The sequence below is a fragment of the Crocuta crocuta genome, unplaced genomic scaffold, assembly GCF_008692635.1.
Source record: "Crocuta crocuta isolate KB4526 unplaced genomic scaffold, BGI_CrCroc_1.0 scaffold130, whole genome shotgun sequence".
Taxonomy (NCBI): Eukaryota; Metazoa; Chordata; class Mammalia; order Carnivora; family Hyaenidae; genus Crocuta; species Crocuta crocuta.
Window position 1 is genome coordinate 10,248,008 of NW_027527920.1, and position 17,718 is coordinate 10,265,725.

The 17,718-nt window shown below is 36.2% G+C and overlaps 1 protein-coding gene and 1 long non-coding RNA gene across 7 annotated transcripts in view; one reads left to right on the forward strand and one right to left on the reverse strand.

Annotated features, from left to right (window-relative positions):
- Positions 1-17,718, forward strand: part of LOC144217845 (uncharacterized) — a 50,503-nt gene that overhangs the window by 29,412 nt on the left and 3,373 nt on the right. For all 4 annotated transcript variants that reach the window (XR_013330973.1, XR_013330974.1, XR_013330976.1 and 1 more), the window contains exon 5: positions 1,475-1,536. This is a non-coding gene — a long non-coding RNA (uncharacterized LOC144217845). The remainder of the gene's footprint in view (positions 1-1,474; positions 1,537-17,718) is intronic.
- Positions 1-17,718, reverse strand: part of USP3 (ubiquitin specific peptidase 3) — a 106,044-nt gene that overhangs the window by 22,239 nt on the left and 66,087 nt on the right. For 2 of the 3 annotated variants that reach the window (XM_077747541.1, XM_077747554.1), the window contains 4 exons: positions 10,915-11,061; positions 10,196-10,240; positions 7,221-7,327; positions 7,002-7,082 (listed from right to left, as the gene is read on the reverse strand). In XM_077747541.1, coding sequence (XP_077603667.1) covers positions 7,002-7,082; positions 7,221-7,327; positions 10,196-10,240; positions 10,915-11,061 — 380 coding nt within the window. The remainder of the gene's footprint in view (positions 1-7,001; positions 7,083-7,220; positions 7,328-10,195; positions 10,241-10,914; positions 11,062-17,718) is intronic. The other variant, XM_077747546.1, reaches the window with a different exon arrangement.

Here is a 17,718-nt window from a genome sequence, read left to right on the forward strand (position 1 = left end):
AGGCTGTGACTGAAGGAATCTTTCGTTTTCCTGGGAGACCAGAGAACCTGTTTTTACCATCCTTACTGCCTGTGCAATGAATTCCTTTAATTTTGGGAGCAGACTTTTAGATCATGGGGGCTGGATCATCTATGCCCTTTTAAAAGTGAGGCTTAGGGACTCCCTTGACAAAAATAAATGTTCACATTCAGTGTAAAATCCCCTTAAAATCTGGCCTCATCTGCCTGTTGGAAATTCCCTTTTCCTACAAGAATTACAAGGAGCCAAATCTCTAGGTTCAAAGAATACAGGTTGCTCAAGTAGAAGCTGAAAGCCAGGTAATAAGATTGACAAGAGCACCTGAGACTGGTAATAAGGCCTGCTTTGCTCCTACCTTCCAGGGCTCTGTAAGCAGGCTCTGCTAGCCTCGGACATTCCTATGCAATACACTTTGCAAATGTATCCTAGACCCCCTTCTCAGAGAAGAAGAGAAGACCAAACTTTCTCCTATGCCCTCCCACAAATGATCTGCAAAGTCCAGCATTCAGGGGCTAATAGAAGTCAAGACTGAATTATGTATGCTGCAAGAAAGTTTTTGTTAAAATGCTTTAAACGAACTTTACAAAGATAGGCATCTTTCAATTCCCATTTTAATTAAAAAAATCTCCCTGATATTAAAAAAAGGGGGGGTAGTTCTTTGGGAATTACAAACAGTTGCCTTACAAACCTCTACAGAACTAGAAATGCATCTCTAGATATAAGTCAAATCCCAGCTATCTTTACCAATACTTAAATGTCCCCTATTCCCCTCAAAATGTTAGTAGCTATTAATTATAAAAGATCAGCATACTGGAACAAAATTGTCTTGTACTTTAAAAAAATACATTTTAAACTGCAATTGCCCTGAAACTCTAAAAAAAAATTTTAATGTTTATTTATTTGAGCGTGAGTAGGGGAGGGCGAGAGAGAATCCCAAGGAGGCTCCTCACTGTCAGCACAGAGCCCAATGTGGGGCTCCATCTCACAAACTATTCTATCATGACCTGACCCAAAATCAAGAGGTGGATGCTTAATCAACCACCCGGGCACCCCTAAAATTATAAATACCATGTCTTCAAAATATAAATACAGCCCACAGTCACCTGAGACTGAAGAAAAAGACCTTTTTAAAATGCATACTGCTAAAATGTTTTGCACCCAGATTCCAGCACCTCTGGTAATAGGCAGATATGCTCCAGATTTCCATTTTCTCCAAAATGTGGGATTCTTTCTCTTTGTGATGTAAGTTTTCTGTCCCTATCTTCTCTAAGACCTAAAAGCCATTCTTTGAAATACAAACTTTAGAGAAGTTTATAAATAAAGGGAGGTATTTGGAACTTGGGCCTTAAATGTCCTTTCCACAAATAACAGTAAAACTAAAAGCTAGATTATTTTGTTTCTTGACTGTGTATGTGCATATATGTTACAAATGTAAGATATTTTTCTCTACCTCCAGATGTTATCACCAAAATTAATTTGTGAAAGAGCTCTTTTTGGTTGGTTTGAAGCCAAGAACTTGTAAGTACTGGGAATTCCAAAACTCAGAAAGATAGGAACTAACCCAAATGCTTTCCAAATTCTCATGATCTGGGAAATCTTCAGTATTAAAGCTAATTTAAAGTTGTTAGTTTAATTCAAAACATCTTTAGAGTTATCAGCATTAAATGTAAGACGGTCATTCTCCCTGTGTTTACTAGGTCAAATAAGTTCATCTCTGCGAATTTTTCAGGAAAAAATTTGAATTCTGATTGATTTTTGTCTAATGCTTCATGAAGTTTTGTGGGAATTAAGAAATTCTAAAATCCTTGAAAGTAAGTTAAATGATGGGTTAAGTTAAAATAATAAAACCTTAAGTACTGAACATAGGTTCATAAGGTTGTTAGTAAACCTGGTTTGTGTTTTACTGAAAAACTATGTTTTTAGAAATTATGAAATGTGTTCACAAATTTGCCATTCTAAAGAATACTGTATAACTTCACAATTGCTCACCACTTAGTTTTCACTAGAAACTAAGGTTTCTATGACTTAAGAATTCTAATAAATGTAATTAAGACTACTAGAAATCTTTGTAAAGGAATTAGGATAAACAACTTTTAGTATCAAAAATACACTGTAAATTTGAAACTTTTTTCACTTTGCGAAAAGGCCAAGGTTTTCTGCCTAGAAAACAAGGATTCTGTGATCATTTCCTGTTTATCAAGCAAGTCTTTGATTACTTAAGAAAACTGAGTCTTAAGATTAAAAAAGCTATATTTTGCTCACAACTATGTAAGGTTCTATATTTGCCTCTGAAATATCTTATTGTCACTTTGGTTAAATAATTCTTGTTTCATAATGATCTGTGATCCTCTTAATCAGGTATCCAAAACTTTTAATGTTTTTTTTTCATACTTCCCAAAATCAAATCCTAATATGAAGTCTTCTGACCCCAGTCTAAGGTGTTCCAGAGCAGTCCTAGAATATTTCAAACTTTTTGTGAGAAATTAAACTAATTAGGTTTATCTGGTATGTTAAATTATGTGGGAAACATTGTCAAATATTAAACCCTCTTAGATTATATTTAAAATATTAAACCCTCTTAGATTATGTAGATAAGTTTCTAAACTTACATAAAACCCCTCGAAATCTGATATCCTAGTATGTTATTATGTGTTGTGTGTCACAGAAATAAATAACCAAATTTCCTTGTTCTCAACATTGTAATGAACTCTAATACAGTCACTGTTTTACTCTGATGGTAGTGCAGATATGCCTTATCTTCACTGAGACTCCTATAAAGAACTCTAAGTATATAGGTTTCTGATAAGCCTAAGATTATGAAACTGGTAGGAATAGAAAAACTGGATTCAACCAAAATAAGAATTAGTAACATGGAAATGAAGGAACTTTTTAGGATAATTTGAAATTTTATGACTTTTTATTTACAATATTGCTCACTTTCTAAAATGCTATTTTTCTAAACTTAAAGAAAACCTTTTTCTCTTAAGCTCAATGACTTAGAGCAATTTGATAGAATACTACCACTGAAACAAATTTTATCTTTTTCCCTACCTGAACCCTCCAGAATTCAGAAACTCTCAGTAAGTATTCTTATATTGATTTGCACAAGTTCAAATCTGTTCTCCTGGTCACAGGACACAATTGGAAACACTAGTTGTATAACCAAGATTTGAGAGCTACATGCATAAATTCAAATATGACCAGACAGCTGTAAGGAGCTAGGTTGAGTTTAGGAAGCCAATACAGCCCCCCAGAGACCTCAATTTAGTACCTTGCTTACAGAGTTCCCAGCAGCCTTACCAGGTGAGTAAATGCTGTTACTTCCTGGCAAGTACAGGAACCTCAGGATATTTGAGGAACTCGAGAAGAGAGGAATTCACCCAAATCTATAGGTGTTGCAGAAGTTCTGATGGTATTTTGTTGGGCGTATGGTCTCAAGAGGCTGTTAAAACTTCAATCTAGAAAAAGCTCCAGGCAAAGCAGGTTTTAAAGTGTCTACATGATCAACTGCTATTCTTGCTCTACTTACATAAATGATCAGGCCAAGTTTTTTTAAAACGACTTATTTTGTAAACAAATTAGTATTAATTTGGCTATCTATGAAGATTATAGAGTAAATAGGTTTCAATAACACACCTATGAGCTTCTAATTACTGTTCATTACAGTCTAGACTAGATCCTGATTTCTTCTCGTTTCCTATAATGCCTGGCTATAATTCTCCAAATAACATTTTTTATTTTCCTCCCAACCTTCTACATTGAATTCATCTGAGAAAAATGCCCTTTCCCCTGAAGCCCTCCAAATTAAATACAAATAAATTTATGTAAAGTTCAGAGAAATCAACACAACAGCACACATGCAGGCACTCTTTATGCCTTTTGCTCTGTGGGCCATTCAAAAAGATCACCAGAGACATTCCAACTATAAAGGGGAGAAAATCTGTCAGACTGCCACTGCACTGAAAACCTTCAAGCTTGACATCTAGAAATCTTCTCAACTGGCTACACTCAAAACCTAGAAACCAGCTTAAATTTTGATCTAATCAGTTTCCACAGCAATGCCTCTTATTGAATACCTGATTGCTTGAACTGTAGGCCTAACTTAAGAACACACCTGCATCACGCCCCCCAAAATGAATTTAACTGACCTGACCTATTGGCCAGGACTGGTTCAACAAGACAGAATAATCAACCAGCTCAATTTTAATGTGTGAAACTTCCAGAAGTTTCAGAGGAGGAAGCTGCAGGGGCCCAGGGCAGGTTGCCCCCAAGATGGGCCACTTTGGCATGAACATTATTGTAAGTTTAAAGCAAACAAACCCCAGCAGATTCAGAAAAAGTTCTTTACCTTCCCCTCAACTGCCTAAATTTACATTGGAAAAGAGAGCCTGTACCATGAACAGACCATTAACAAGAGATTCCTCTTTAGGAAGAAACTTACCTGTGTAACAACAGGACCACCTTTATTTTCCAAACATTTCCTCTCACCTTCCTGCTAATGGTCTTTCTCCCTTTTGTATTCCTGATTCTCCTACTCTTCCCCTTAGCTCAGAGAAGCCTCATGTTGCTGATCTTCAGAATTTCATGGCTGTGTGCATTCCCCATACATATGAAATGAAATTTGGTTTTCTCCTGCTAATCTGTCTCCTGTCAGCTTGGTTTTTAGGCCAGAAGAAATGCTTCCTTCCCAATGTATCAGTCCTATACTGCTGGAAGAAATATTACTTGATCTTTTTATGTTATTGAACTACAGTATTAGATTCTACTATTAGCTAATATTATATATAGGATTCTTTGCTCTATAATAATGAGATCTTTCCTTTTTGATGCTCTTTGTCAGACTTTACAAGTGGGGTTATTTTAGCTTCTAATAATACACATGCTTTTAGTTAAATTTCAAATTCCAGAGATTTTTCTCACCATCATTTTTCCTTTTTAAATGAAAACTAAGCTCATCAATTGCCATTCCAAAAAACACACAAGAAATCCTTGCATAAAGCAGGTAAAAGCATGTAATAGGTAATCATGTCTCCATCGCTGTTTAATAAAGAAATGCATATTGACTAAAATTCATCACTCTGGATGTCACAAGAGAAGTAGTACCTTTAATTGATAATAGTGATAAACAAAGAATGAGAAGTTACCCAACTCTACCACCTAGTTTTTTAAGCCAACAGTAATCTCTTTAACAAAATAAAGATCAAGTCTGAAAATTCAAAGGAAAACCAGCTGAGAATACAGGAAACCTGTTTCCAGCCAAACCCTAAACCCCTCCCCTGAAGCTAAATCCCAATCACATCAGATTTCATAGAGGTAGAGAAAAATACGATTTGGGAAACAAGGCAAATGCCATTTGCCACTTGTTTGTAGTACCCATCAACCACTTTAGCTATGTCCATACTCTCTCTTCTGGATAGTCTCAAGAAAGGTCTTTCGGTATTGCAGCATTTTGGGATAGGTAATAAGTGAAATGCCACAAGGACTAGAATAACCATGTGTATAACTAATTCAGGATAGGGGCGCACAGCACAGTAGGGAGGCAAGAAACGTGGACAAACCAGGGTCTCTGTATTTTCCAAGATTGTCTGGACTTACTGGTTTTGTTGAACATTAGGAAATATTGTCCAGATATATATTCACATACTTATACTGAAGAACACCTGTGAGTTTTTCTTAACTAATGTCAATATTACTGTTCTCATTGAAAAAAATTATAAAAAGCCATATCCAGTTTAGATAAGAGTTTGATGATAATTTCTCACTGCTTTCCTTGCCAGATGATCAAATGTTTATCTTATGATTAAGTTAGCTTGTGGTCACATGCCATCAATATAAAGAGAAAATAATCTGATATCTGATACCAAGTATACTATGATATTTTCAAATCCTGTAACCACCTCTTGTAGAGGGAAGAGGAGCAGATGGGACTTGCTTAATATATTCTATACTTGTGATCAAAAGAGACCATCAATACTGTTGCAAAGGTGGGGAACTGAAAGCACCTACAAAAGGTTTTCATACACAGAGTTCCTTTCCTGTCCAGTGTCTTGGACAGTCTCTCGCCCTGCCCCACCCGCTGAGAGATTTCAACAGACTGCCTGAGGGACAGCGCTACACACCTCTGCGGCTCCTTTTTTGACAAAACCAGATGCTTCCCAGTGTACCTCTGACACAGAGAAGCCTGTCCTTCCCTCAACAGTTTTTTAATTTACATTTTACCAACCACCTATGTGGTGTGACCGTGACACCGTAGTTTTAAACCAATTAGAATTTTTTTGTAGGAAAAGACTGTGTATGTGTGTATATGTTTAATATATAAAATATATAAAAATTCTTATGACAATGCTCCCTAGAACAGTTAAAGAAAAAAGAATTACTTTTAGTGAACAGACAATTCAGGGTAGAAACAATGTTATTTGCCTTCAGTGTAGAGTTACCAATAAAAGAACTCCTTAGTTTCCTTTTATGATCAACAAGAACAAGTAGTCACTTAAGTGACTGGCCAAAGATCAGTCATTTGCCTTGACTAAAGAGGTTAACACTCACCAAGGAAAAAATCTGTTCCAAATCTGTTCCTGGGCCTCAGGCTTAACGAACAGATATACCATCAACAGACTTCTGAAACTCAGTCACAGAACCGAAAAAATAACACCATAACATCTAAAACTTAGCTGAGTGTTCTTTCCTCCTAGGGATACTAGTGGTATATCCACAAAATGAATTCTATTTCATTAGGTCAGAAACTGTTACAGACTCTCAATTTTAAATCAGTATTAAAGAAAAAGATGAGAAATCCCTTCAGCTTGATGTAGTATCTCTGGCACACATTCTTTTGTTCAATAGGAAAAGACATACAGGTTGGACTTTTGTTATAAAACAAATTGATTAAAGCAATTGACAACATAGCACATGCAGATGGAGTTTATGAGTCTACTCTGCTATTTCAGGGGAAAAATAATTCTACAACATTAAAGTAGGTTTACCTCGTAATGAACAAACTGGTCCATTTTCTTGATTCTTAGAGCGCTTATTTCTGAACTGACTTGGAATATCTAATGAAAGGTCTTAAAATGAAACAGGAAAACAGCTGTTAAAGACATATACCACATTCAGAAAAGAATTTCAAAAACTGATTTGTACATTTATCTCTTTATCATCAGTTTAATAAATTATTATAATGCCACATGCCAAATATGTCTTACCTAGGAATGGATCAAACTTTCTAGATTCTGTCCCACATATGAGGCAGTTAACCTCATTCTGGAGAATGCCTCCAAATATAGCCGTGACAACTGTAGATGCTCCATTTCTAAAGAAAATCACCACACAGGAAAATATCTCAGTGAAAAATAAATATGTACAAAAGTTCCTATAGGTAACTTCCTTTGAGGAAATATGTATGTCATTTATTTAACATTAAGTATTTTATTCAAATTATGAAATAATACAAAAACTTTACTGCTATAGAGAGGTCTACCAAATAAAAGGTTTAAGCCACTGCCCACCACCCCCACCACAGCACCACTTACAATTCCACTGGTTTCTCCAAAAGCCACTAACAGTGGACATTTGCCATTACTAACAGATCACGCATATGCCTATACTCAGGGCAAGAGGACCCTTTTCCCCATACATATATCCCTCAGAAAAGAGGGAAACCACCTTATATTTAACTTTTTGGAAGGTCTCTCATACGGAACTCTCTCAATTACTCTGAATAACTTCACTCAGGGATAGTTTTAGATTTTTTAGATGGTCAACTGTCAGACTGAGGAAAAAGAAGTAAAGAAATTTAATACGTAGTAATTACTGATGGAGGTGTGACTTCACAGTTGAAGGCTAGATGTTACTGTCAACAAGTCTTTTAAAAAGCTCACTTAAAGTAATACTGTAAGTAATTACCTTGTTGAGATCAAGAATATACAACTTTAAGAATGATTAAAAAAACACCACCAACTGTCCTAAAGTACTTTTTGTGCTTCAGTTACATCACATGTCACACAGGAATAACATATCCCTACCTCAGACGGCTGGTGTGAAGATGAAATGGAGTCTACATGTACAGTGCTTTCAGACAAGTGCTTACCAAAAAAGAAAGCCCTCAAATTACTTCAAGGCTTTTTTATTAGCATAATAATTAGGCTCATATCTGCCTTTTGCTTCCCCCCCCCCACCAAAATATAGGCCTTGAACATGTACCTCTCACTCTTTGGGACAGCAGTATGGCATGCCACAGTACAAACACAGAACGGACACAAGAACCACCACCAAAGTACACCATGAAAGCAGGATTAGCAAACACTTAGAAAATACTTAATCTATGCTGAACTACATTCAAAGTACTTTCCATTTATTAAATCAATTCATCTGCAAAACAACTCTGAAACAGATACAATTATTCCCATTTCAGATCCCATTTGAGATCCAACTTGGCCCAGGGTCACACAGCTGATCTGGTTTAAGTAGATGCTCTTAACACTATGTTCCTTTTCTATTTTTTTTTTTAATGTTTGTTTATTTTTGAGAGAGAGAGAATGCAAGCAGGGGAGGGGCATAAAGAGAGGGAGACACAGAATCTGAAGCAGGCTCCAGGCTCTGAGCTGTCAGCACAGAGCCTGGTGTGGGACTTGAACTCACCAACCGTGAGATTATGACCTGAACTGAAGTCAGATGCTTAACCAATTGAACCACCCTGGAGCCCCACTATGTTCCTTTTCTTCACTTGACCAATATAATATTAATGGTTTCTCAGGTGGTTTCAACTGTTTGCTATCACTGATAGTACCTAGAGCAAACACTTATATATTAACCTTTGTGAACTTACATATTCAGTTACTTAAATCAATAGATGCTCCTTTTTTGCTAATAGTAGTTTTAGGTGGTTTCTCTATCACTTGCAAACAATAATCCTAAAACACTTAACCTGGCTTTCTGATTGGCTCCAAAATTAAACCCACTGCAACAATGAGACAGACAAAATCTACTCAAGCAATTATATTATTTTAAAAGTTTGCTTCCTTTTCCATAAAATGGCTTCTGTTCCTTACTGGCAAAGAAATACACTGCAGCTTCATCTTTTTTTTTTTTTAAGTTGCTCATGAGATATAGAGATTTAGTAAATTAAAAAAGGGAAGATACATTGGAACTGACATAAAGCCATTTCAGGTTTCAGGTTTAATATCTATGCCATAAACATAGGACACACCAAAAAAAACACTGAAATAAAGGGACTATGACCCTTTCATACTGATGTTCTCATACAATGAAAACCTTAAATAAAATGGAAACTGCTTTATTTCTTTCTCTGAGAAAAGGTTACTAATCAAGTCTTGACTGTGATGTGTATGGCATTAAGTTTAGGTACACAATGATTTAAATAATCTCAAAACTGCTTTCCCATTTATTCTAACTACACCAAGAGTGTTTAAATATTAGTCACTCAGACAGGCGCACACTGTTAGGGTCCCTTCTATCAGCATTAATGATTTTCTATGTACTAAAAAGACCACATCTATCATTTATTTCTACCATCTCCATCTTCAGTAGGGTTGGCTGTGTTTACACAAGTAAACAGATATTGCATAGGAGACCTTTTTTGCAGTTTTAGCAAATATGATCCTTAGATCCTGAACGATAATTTTCTTCTGTTCTTAACTCACTGATGGAACTTACTATTCTTTAAAATATCATGAAAAGATATGGGCTAATACTGAAAACTCATTAGTCACTAGAAGATCATCCTAGGACTGTTACACATTGTGACTCCATGAGGATGCCCTGGGCATCAAATAAAATAATAATAACATATGCCCTCTTACTTCACACAGACTATCCTTGATAGAGGCCCAGTTCAATATTCTTAGTATATGAAATACCATCCTAAAATACAAAGCAGAATTTTTCACTTAATACTATTGTTAACCTGGTGCTAGCATCAAAAACAGTTCTACCAGGTCACAGATCCCTCCCTTTCTGTACTGGATTCTAGTTGGAATCATAGCTACTAGGACCCAGAGAGCCAAACATTTTGAAAAGTACAGCAATTCAAATGGTTGCCATTCTCTGATACAGCCAGATTAGCTATGAGGCTGCTGTCTTTTTAAGGACCCTAACTTAACATTAAATCATATCTGTGAACTTCAAGGCAATACTATAGTGACCGCCATATATTACTTACTCTTTTCCTTCTGTCTCTAGGGAGTTTGTCTTGTAAATCCCTTTCCTGCACAGGTCAATACAAAAAATTTGTCTTGTAAATCCCTTTCTAACACAGGTCAGTTAAAAAAAAATTTGAACAAAAGGAGACTACATTTAAACAAAATCAGCCTGAAATAACAGCAAATCATTCTGACCTCAAGCAAAATAAACTTTCCAATCTCCGTGTATATTTTGGGGTATTAATACCTGGGAAAACAATCTAAAAGGTTTGTTTTATTCATATTGAGAGGCAAGAAAAATTCTGAGAACTTACAAAGGCCTCAACTTCATTCAAGAACAGATATATTTTAGGAAAATTTATATTCAAAATATTTTTAGCCTTTGTTTCTACTGAATAAATATAATTATTTTAGTATAGAAAATTAAGTTTCCCAAACATTATTCAATATGTTTGGCAGGGAATTTTTAAGTGCTTTCTGTTCTTTTCATGTTTTAAAATAAACTATACCAAAACAATTGGTACCACAAGAGTCAAGCACAGGATGCCTCTGGTATGGAAGCAGGAGGCATGTGCTCGTCCACCTGTTGTTACTAAATTCAAGTGCACAAAAATTTCAGCAAAGGTCGAGGAAAACTCTCCACCTTCCATTACAAATCTAATAAATAATAACACCAACAGAAATGTCTAAGGTCCTCCTAAAAAAAGAGAGAGAGAGAGAGAAGGAAACTACATCTTACATGCAACATTTGTTACTTGCAGATAGAGTAGAATTCTCCTGCAGAATTGCTGAGCGGGAAACACCATTGAAACCGCCCTGGAGTTCCAGGTGCAGGTGGTCCAAAAGGTAGCGCATGAATTCATGGGCATCCTGTTGCTGATAGCCCCTTAAAGCAAAAAGAAACAACCGTCACTGGGAGGTTCCACCTGCCCAGCCAAACATTCAGGAAGGCAAAGTGTTGTGAAGGGCTGCAGCCCCGCCTCAGAGCACAGTCCCCACTTGCGCCAGGTTTTATTTCTCTTCAAAGAGAATTCTAAAATTTCTCTACAAGGAAAAATTCTCCTAAAACAAATGTGAAAACACAGAACATTAGAGCTAACTGGACTTGCAGTGATCTCAACTGACCTCACTTTAGAGATGAAAACTGAGGGACAAGAAAAGGGGTATATGACATGGCTAAGTCCTACAACCAGAGAGTTAAAGAGATGGGACCAACTCTAACCCGTGCCTCCTGGATGGGCTCCGAGCTTTCTCACTATCCTACATGGCCTCTCTAGAAGGTGCTCAAGTGATAAAATGTCACTTGTTGCCCTCACCAGAAAACTTGGTCTAAACACCATTTTAAGAGATGAGGAATTTAAAACTAATTTTTTAGATTGAAAGATACTAATTTTTTAACTTTCTATAGAGTCTGTACTGGGTTCCTAATCTCTGACTTAAAAAACATTTTTCAAATAAATCCTTTAAAAAGTGCACTGACTCATATACAATTATGCTCTAGCCTAAAACTTGAATATAAGCAGCAACATATTCTTAAGTTACTTCTTGTACTGTATTCAGACAGGAAATTATATGGAATCCTTATACTAATACAGACCACGGCAAGTGCACAGTAATGAAGGCTGACAGAAAATGAAGCTGGTACAATTGAAGATTATAGAGGTTTACGTATATAAAATAAATCAAGCAATGATACACATATAAAGTACTTTTTAACACTATGGGTAGAAAAGATTTCTGACTACATTTTGCCAGCATGGAGCTTCTTTTTACCTTTTAGATCACAAGTTTTTCTGGCTTGGTCTTGAGTTAAAACTTCCACCACTCTTTCAGGCAATGGTTCCACAAACAAATTTCTTTCAACCAGAGTTTCCCTCAATATATATTTTCCCCCTTTCCCTAAAATTTCTCCTGGAAATCATAAATTCTGAAAACCATCTACCCAACCAATGCAGCTTAAGTCAGAAGTCACGCAACCACTTCACTATAACTTTTTCTGAACTCTTTAGCAACGAAATATCAATATATGTTCAAGTATTTCTCCTAAGACTTCTATAAATAAAAATATTAAAATTCAGTCAAAAGTATTCCAAGTTGGTAGTTCCTTTACATATTTATGGAGGTGCTTTAAACTTTTTCATCACGACATCCATTTTTTTTATGACTCAAAGGGAAGATTAGTATCTTAGATCATATTTGAAATTCTACCACATATTAAAAATAGTTTTATTCTCTCGCCAAAATAAACTAATATCTTATCATTTTTCTCAAATGGATCATGAATACCAGTACTTTGTAGTTATGTTGATTTGCACGTTCATCAAACACATATTCATTCTTTTTTAAAAAACAATCTGCCCACTGTACATTCTTGAAAGCATCCAAACAAATCATGACTCTGTTGATTCTCTTCTCATATCAAAGCACATTATTTTCTAACATGTCCTTTACCATTAGAAACATTTTTTAACCTACTTGTGATCATGAAACACTCAGCTGTTTTATAAAGGTTATGTTATATTTCTCTTTCAATTTGTGATCTTTACCAAAAAAACAGGTTCTGCTACTTCTAGGACTAGGGCATTTTTTTGATTCTGACTAAACATACATTTACAACTCCATTTTTAAACACTTAGGTAATAGCTTCATTGACTTATCTGAAAGTCTTAAAAAATACTGTTTGGTAAGTTAAAACCAATAAACTTCAGTTAGCTTTTCAATAATTTCCCAATTATACAATGTGAAGCTTCAAAATTTCCTTTGTAATCAACTTAGGTCTCTCCTGGTTGGTAATCATGTTGGGTGCAATGTTTGTTTTGTATAGAAATTATTTGAGTGATGTCACCCAACAAGTGCTTATGAATTAGTGAGGAAATGGATGGGCTGCCTGGGTGGCTCAGGTCATGATCTCACAGTTTTTGAGTGTGAGCCCTGCGTCGGGCTCTGTGCTGACAGCTCAGAGCCTGGAGCCTGCTTCAGATTCTGTGTCTTCGTCTCTCTCTGCCCCTCCCCCACTAGCGTGTGTGTGTGTGTACACGTACGTGCGCACGCTCTCTAAAGTAAACAAACATTAAAAACAAAAACAAAAACAAATGGTATCTCTATGACAGACCAGAATTAAAAGAGAAAAGCCCGAGGGAAAAAACAGTGGCTCCAATTTTAATACTGTTCCTGATCTCCACTTGTTTGTAACCTTAGATAAAGATTACCATCCTTAGTGCTTATAGAAAATCTGTGTCATAAAGATGTGGTGAGAAATAATCGTTGGAGAGCACAATGCAAACATAAAAAGCCCCAAAGATCATGAAGCATCCCTTCTGAATGAAGGAGCCAAGAAAGAGGGACACTGCTGAAGCACCATGTATGGGGATACAGGGGCAACGGTTTCTTCACAACATTTTTTGGCACGATGAGACAAGCTATATATTTTTTTAAATTTTTTAGAAGTTTATTTTGAGAGAGTGCAAGCGGGGGGCAGAGAGAGAGGAGAGAGAGAGAATCTCAAGCAAGCAATGCGCCGTCAGCATGGAACCTAACATGGGGCTCGAACCTCAAAACAGCGAGACCATGACCTGAGCCGAAATCAAGAGTCAGACATTCAACTGACTGAGCCACCCAGGTGCCCCGAGACAAGCTATACTTACCCAAATTCAACAAATGAAGAAATGTTCCAATAACAAATGATAAAATGTTACTTTGCTATTTTTTAAGGTTTTTATTTATTTCTGAGAGAGAGAGAGAGAGAGAGAGAGAGAGAGCATGAACAGGGGAGGGTCAGAGAGAGAGAGGGACATGCAGAATCTGAAACAGGCTCCAGGCTCTGAGCTAGCTGTCAGCACAGAGCCCGATGAGGGGCTCGAACCCATGAACCATGAAATCATGACCTGAGCCCAAGTGGGACACTTAACCGGCTGAGCCACCAGGTGCCCCAAGAAAATGTTACTTTGTACCTGGGCTTAAGTGTGAAAAGCAGAAATTCCAAGTAATGAAACAGATACCACAGAATACAAACACATGCAAGTACTTGTACGATGCCAACACACATACACGTGTGCATTATTGACTGTGCTCTGCATTCTGGCAGTACCAGTATGTAATGCGTAAAATGGAAAGTCCATTGAGTAACAGGATATGCCTATACAGAATCAAATTTTATCATTCTAGAAAAAACTTCTAAAATACATAGGACACCCTCTAATTTTAGGCTGTGTTATTAACTTTAACATTCATAAAATAATTGTTACTATTTTTTATAAGTTGTCTGAAATACCAAAATCAATTAAATTCATCTATTCCTATCCATTTTGCAGAATCAACCATGGCTGAGTTTCTCTGAGGCAAAAATACCAAAAAGTGAAATGACAAAAATGATTGTTTCTATTTACAAACACACAAAAACATATAGTAGCAAAATTCCTAGTCAGAAGAACTAATACTGCTTCATTATAAAATATCAACATCAAATCTGGAAAGATTATCATTAAATTATGATTTCACATGCAGAGACTTACTTGTTGTCTACAAAGATTTTTTTTTAATATTTTCTACAAAGCCAAGAAGCTAGTAAATATAGAATAATGTTTCGGTAGTTTATTCACCCATCATTTTTAAACATTAATTACAACAAGAACTGATAAAAACAAAACTACAGAAAACTGTATTTTGAGAAGTCAAGGTAAATATATATTAAGTCAAGTTTATCTGAAAGGAGAGAGAGCATATAAATGACATGAGAAGCAAGGGAATAAATACCATGACCTGATCTGAATTATCAAGAGAGCCTCCTGTAGAGGTAGCATTAAACTGATCTTACAGAAGAAGGTGGAGATCATAAAGCAAATCCCATAGGACAAACATGACAAAGATACAGAGGCGATAAGACAACAATTAGGGAAAGCGAGGAGTAAAAAAAAAAAGGTTAGCAGAAAAGTCCATCAAAATTAAAAGCAAGTATCTTTCTTTTAAGTAATCTCTATGCCCAATGTGGGGCTCAAACTCACAAGCCTGAAATCAAGAGTCATGTGCTCTACTGACTGAGCTAGCCAAGCACTCCACAGCAAGTATTTTTGACCCAGAAATTGCTCTATTGAACCAGAAATTGCTCTCTAAGAGTGTTGCACATGCAAGTATGAGACTATCCATTGCAGCACTGTCTCCAACAGCAAAAGAAACAATTTTTATAACCAAAGGACTATATATAAATTATGATATGACCATAAAGTGGAACATATGTGCCCATAAAATGAACAGAGAAAGTTACTGAGATACTAGGAGGAAAAAAAGTGTTACCATTTATGTTAAAAATCACACACACACACACACACACACACACACACACGTATATACAGAGAATATACCAAAACGATACAAAAAAAATCTAGTAACTATGGCTGCTTCCAGAAAGCAGAATGAATGGCTGGGAAACAGAGCAAAAGAAAAAACTTTCATTGCATATTCTTTCTTTATCTTTGGACATTTTGAGCCATTTGTATTTTATCTATTTAAAAAAACAAACCTTAAGGTACTTTTATGAAAAGGAAAAGGACAGGAAAAGCAGGACATACTAGGAAGCCATAAGAAGGGTGGTAAGTAGATAGGAATGTTGAGAAGGTCANTGTTTCTATACCCAAAGCTGCTGATTACATTTACAGTGTATTTTTTTTCTGCATTTATTTAATGAATGAAAGCTGTTCCTACTTTCACATGTATGTTTTTATTTCACAGTACTCCTATTTCTTTCCAAGGGGTCAAATTCCCTAGACATCAGCATAGGTTTTAATCAAGGAAAATAGGCTTCCTAACTTTTTTTTTTTTTAGGTGTTACTATTTTATTTCTGAGAGAGCACACATGAGTGAGGAAGGGGCAGAGAAAGAGGGGGACAGGGGACTTGAAGTGGGCTCTGTGCTGACAGCAGAGAACCCAATGTGGGGCTCAAACTCAAGAACCATGAGATAATGACCTGAGCCAAAGTCAGATGCTTAACTGACTGAGCCACCCAGACACCCCACTTCCTAACCTTTTTAAAAAATTTATTTGGGTTTCATAAATATAACAAAAACATAGTTCAAGACTCCCTGCACTTCCACATAGGCACATTATAGGAACTTTCCCTGCATACCTGATAGGAGGAACAGCTATAAGAAGAAAGCCCCACACCTCCCTGACTCACACCTGCGTTTTGTGCAGTAACCTTACACCTAAGCTTTATCTTTGATATAATCTCAAGATCTAGATCTAACCAAGAGAAAATTATTCTTTGATTACAAGACAATGGGGGAACAATCTCAATTACTGCAGAACTAAGAGAAAGCCCTGCTGAGAATACACAGGCATTTTACTCTCATCAGTCCATAAGGAAATCTAAGAGTTCATGTGTACTAGGGATCACTCCAGAAACCCCTCAACTTGGTTACCTTTTCCAAGAGTCCTTTCCTTTCATCGATAAGGACAAACAGTGTGCAAAGTTAAGCAGCTAAAAATAAAACTATGCTCACAGGCTACAGAAACTTTATATAAAGGGCAGAGATGTGGGCATAAAGGAAAAGAATTCTATTCAATAAAAGTTTCATACTGTTTCTAAACTCCTGATTAAGAATAAAGGACCTAAGGGGCACCTGGGTGGCTCAGTCAGTTAAATATCCAACACTTGATTTTGACCCCTCCCCCATTAATGCTCTCTTTCTTTCTCAAAATAAAAAAATAAGCTTAAAAAAAAAGAGAGAAAGAACAAACAAAGGACCTGAGTCATCATGGGGACCAAGCAAAACAGTATAAAGTTAGTCGGTGAGCTTTACTCAGGCATGTAGACAAATTACTGCTGACACAACTATCATTTACCAACTCCACAAAGACCTGGGTTCTAATTCTGGTCCTAACACTTATTAGATGCGTAAGACTGAACAAGTTGTTCCTCTGCTGTCTCAGTTTTCTCTTTTTTAAAATGGGGCTAACACTTCCTACCTTGCCAGGAATTTTATGTTGGGTTTTTTAATGAAAAGCAGACATAAAAGACCTAAGTGCTAGGCACATACCATTCAATAAATAGAAACTATTTTTACATAGCTTATAAAATATATAAGGTATATAAAAACATATAAAATATATTTAAATATACATATGTATTTATAAATTTTAGTTCATAAAACACAAAGACTGGGAGACTATGTTAGAAATGTTAATGTTAAGTTGAAACTTGGTTAGTGGTAACTGAACAGCCATTTTCCACCTTTCCTACTTAGAGTCAGGTTGAGCAACCAACTTCGGCTCAGTTCTTGATCTCGTACTTTGTGAGGTCGAGCCCCACATCAGTCTCACTGCTGTTAGTGCGGAGCCTGCTTTGGATCTTCTGTCCCCCATCATCCTTCCCCTCCCTCACTTATTCTCTCTCAAAAAATAAACAATAAAAGTCTTTAAAATTTTTAAAAAAGAAACTTTAAAATCCTTATAAAATTAATCTTCTCTGGAAGGAGATTTGAATGGCATGACACATAAAAGAAGTTTTCTTCAAAGCAAAGAATAGGGGTAACAACAGTCAATCACCTC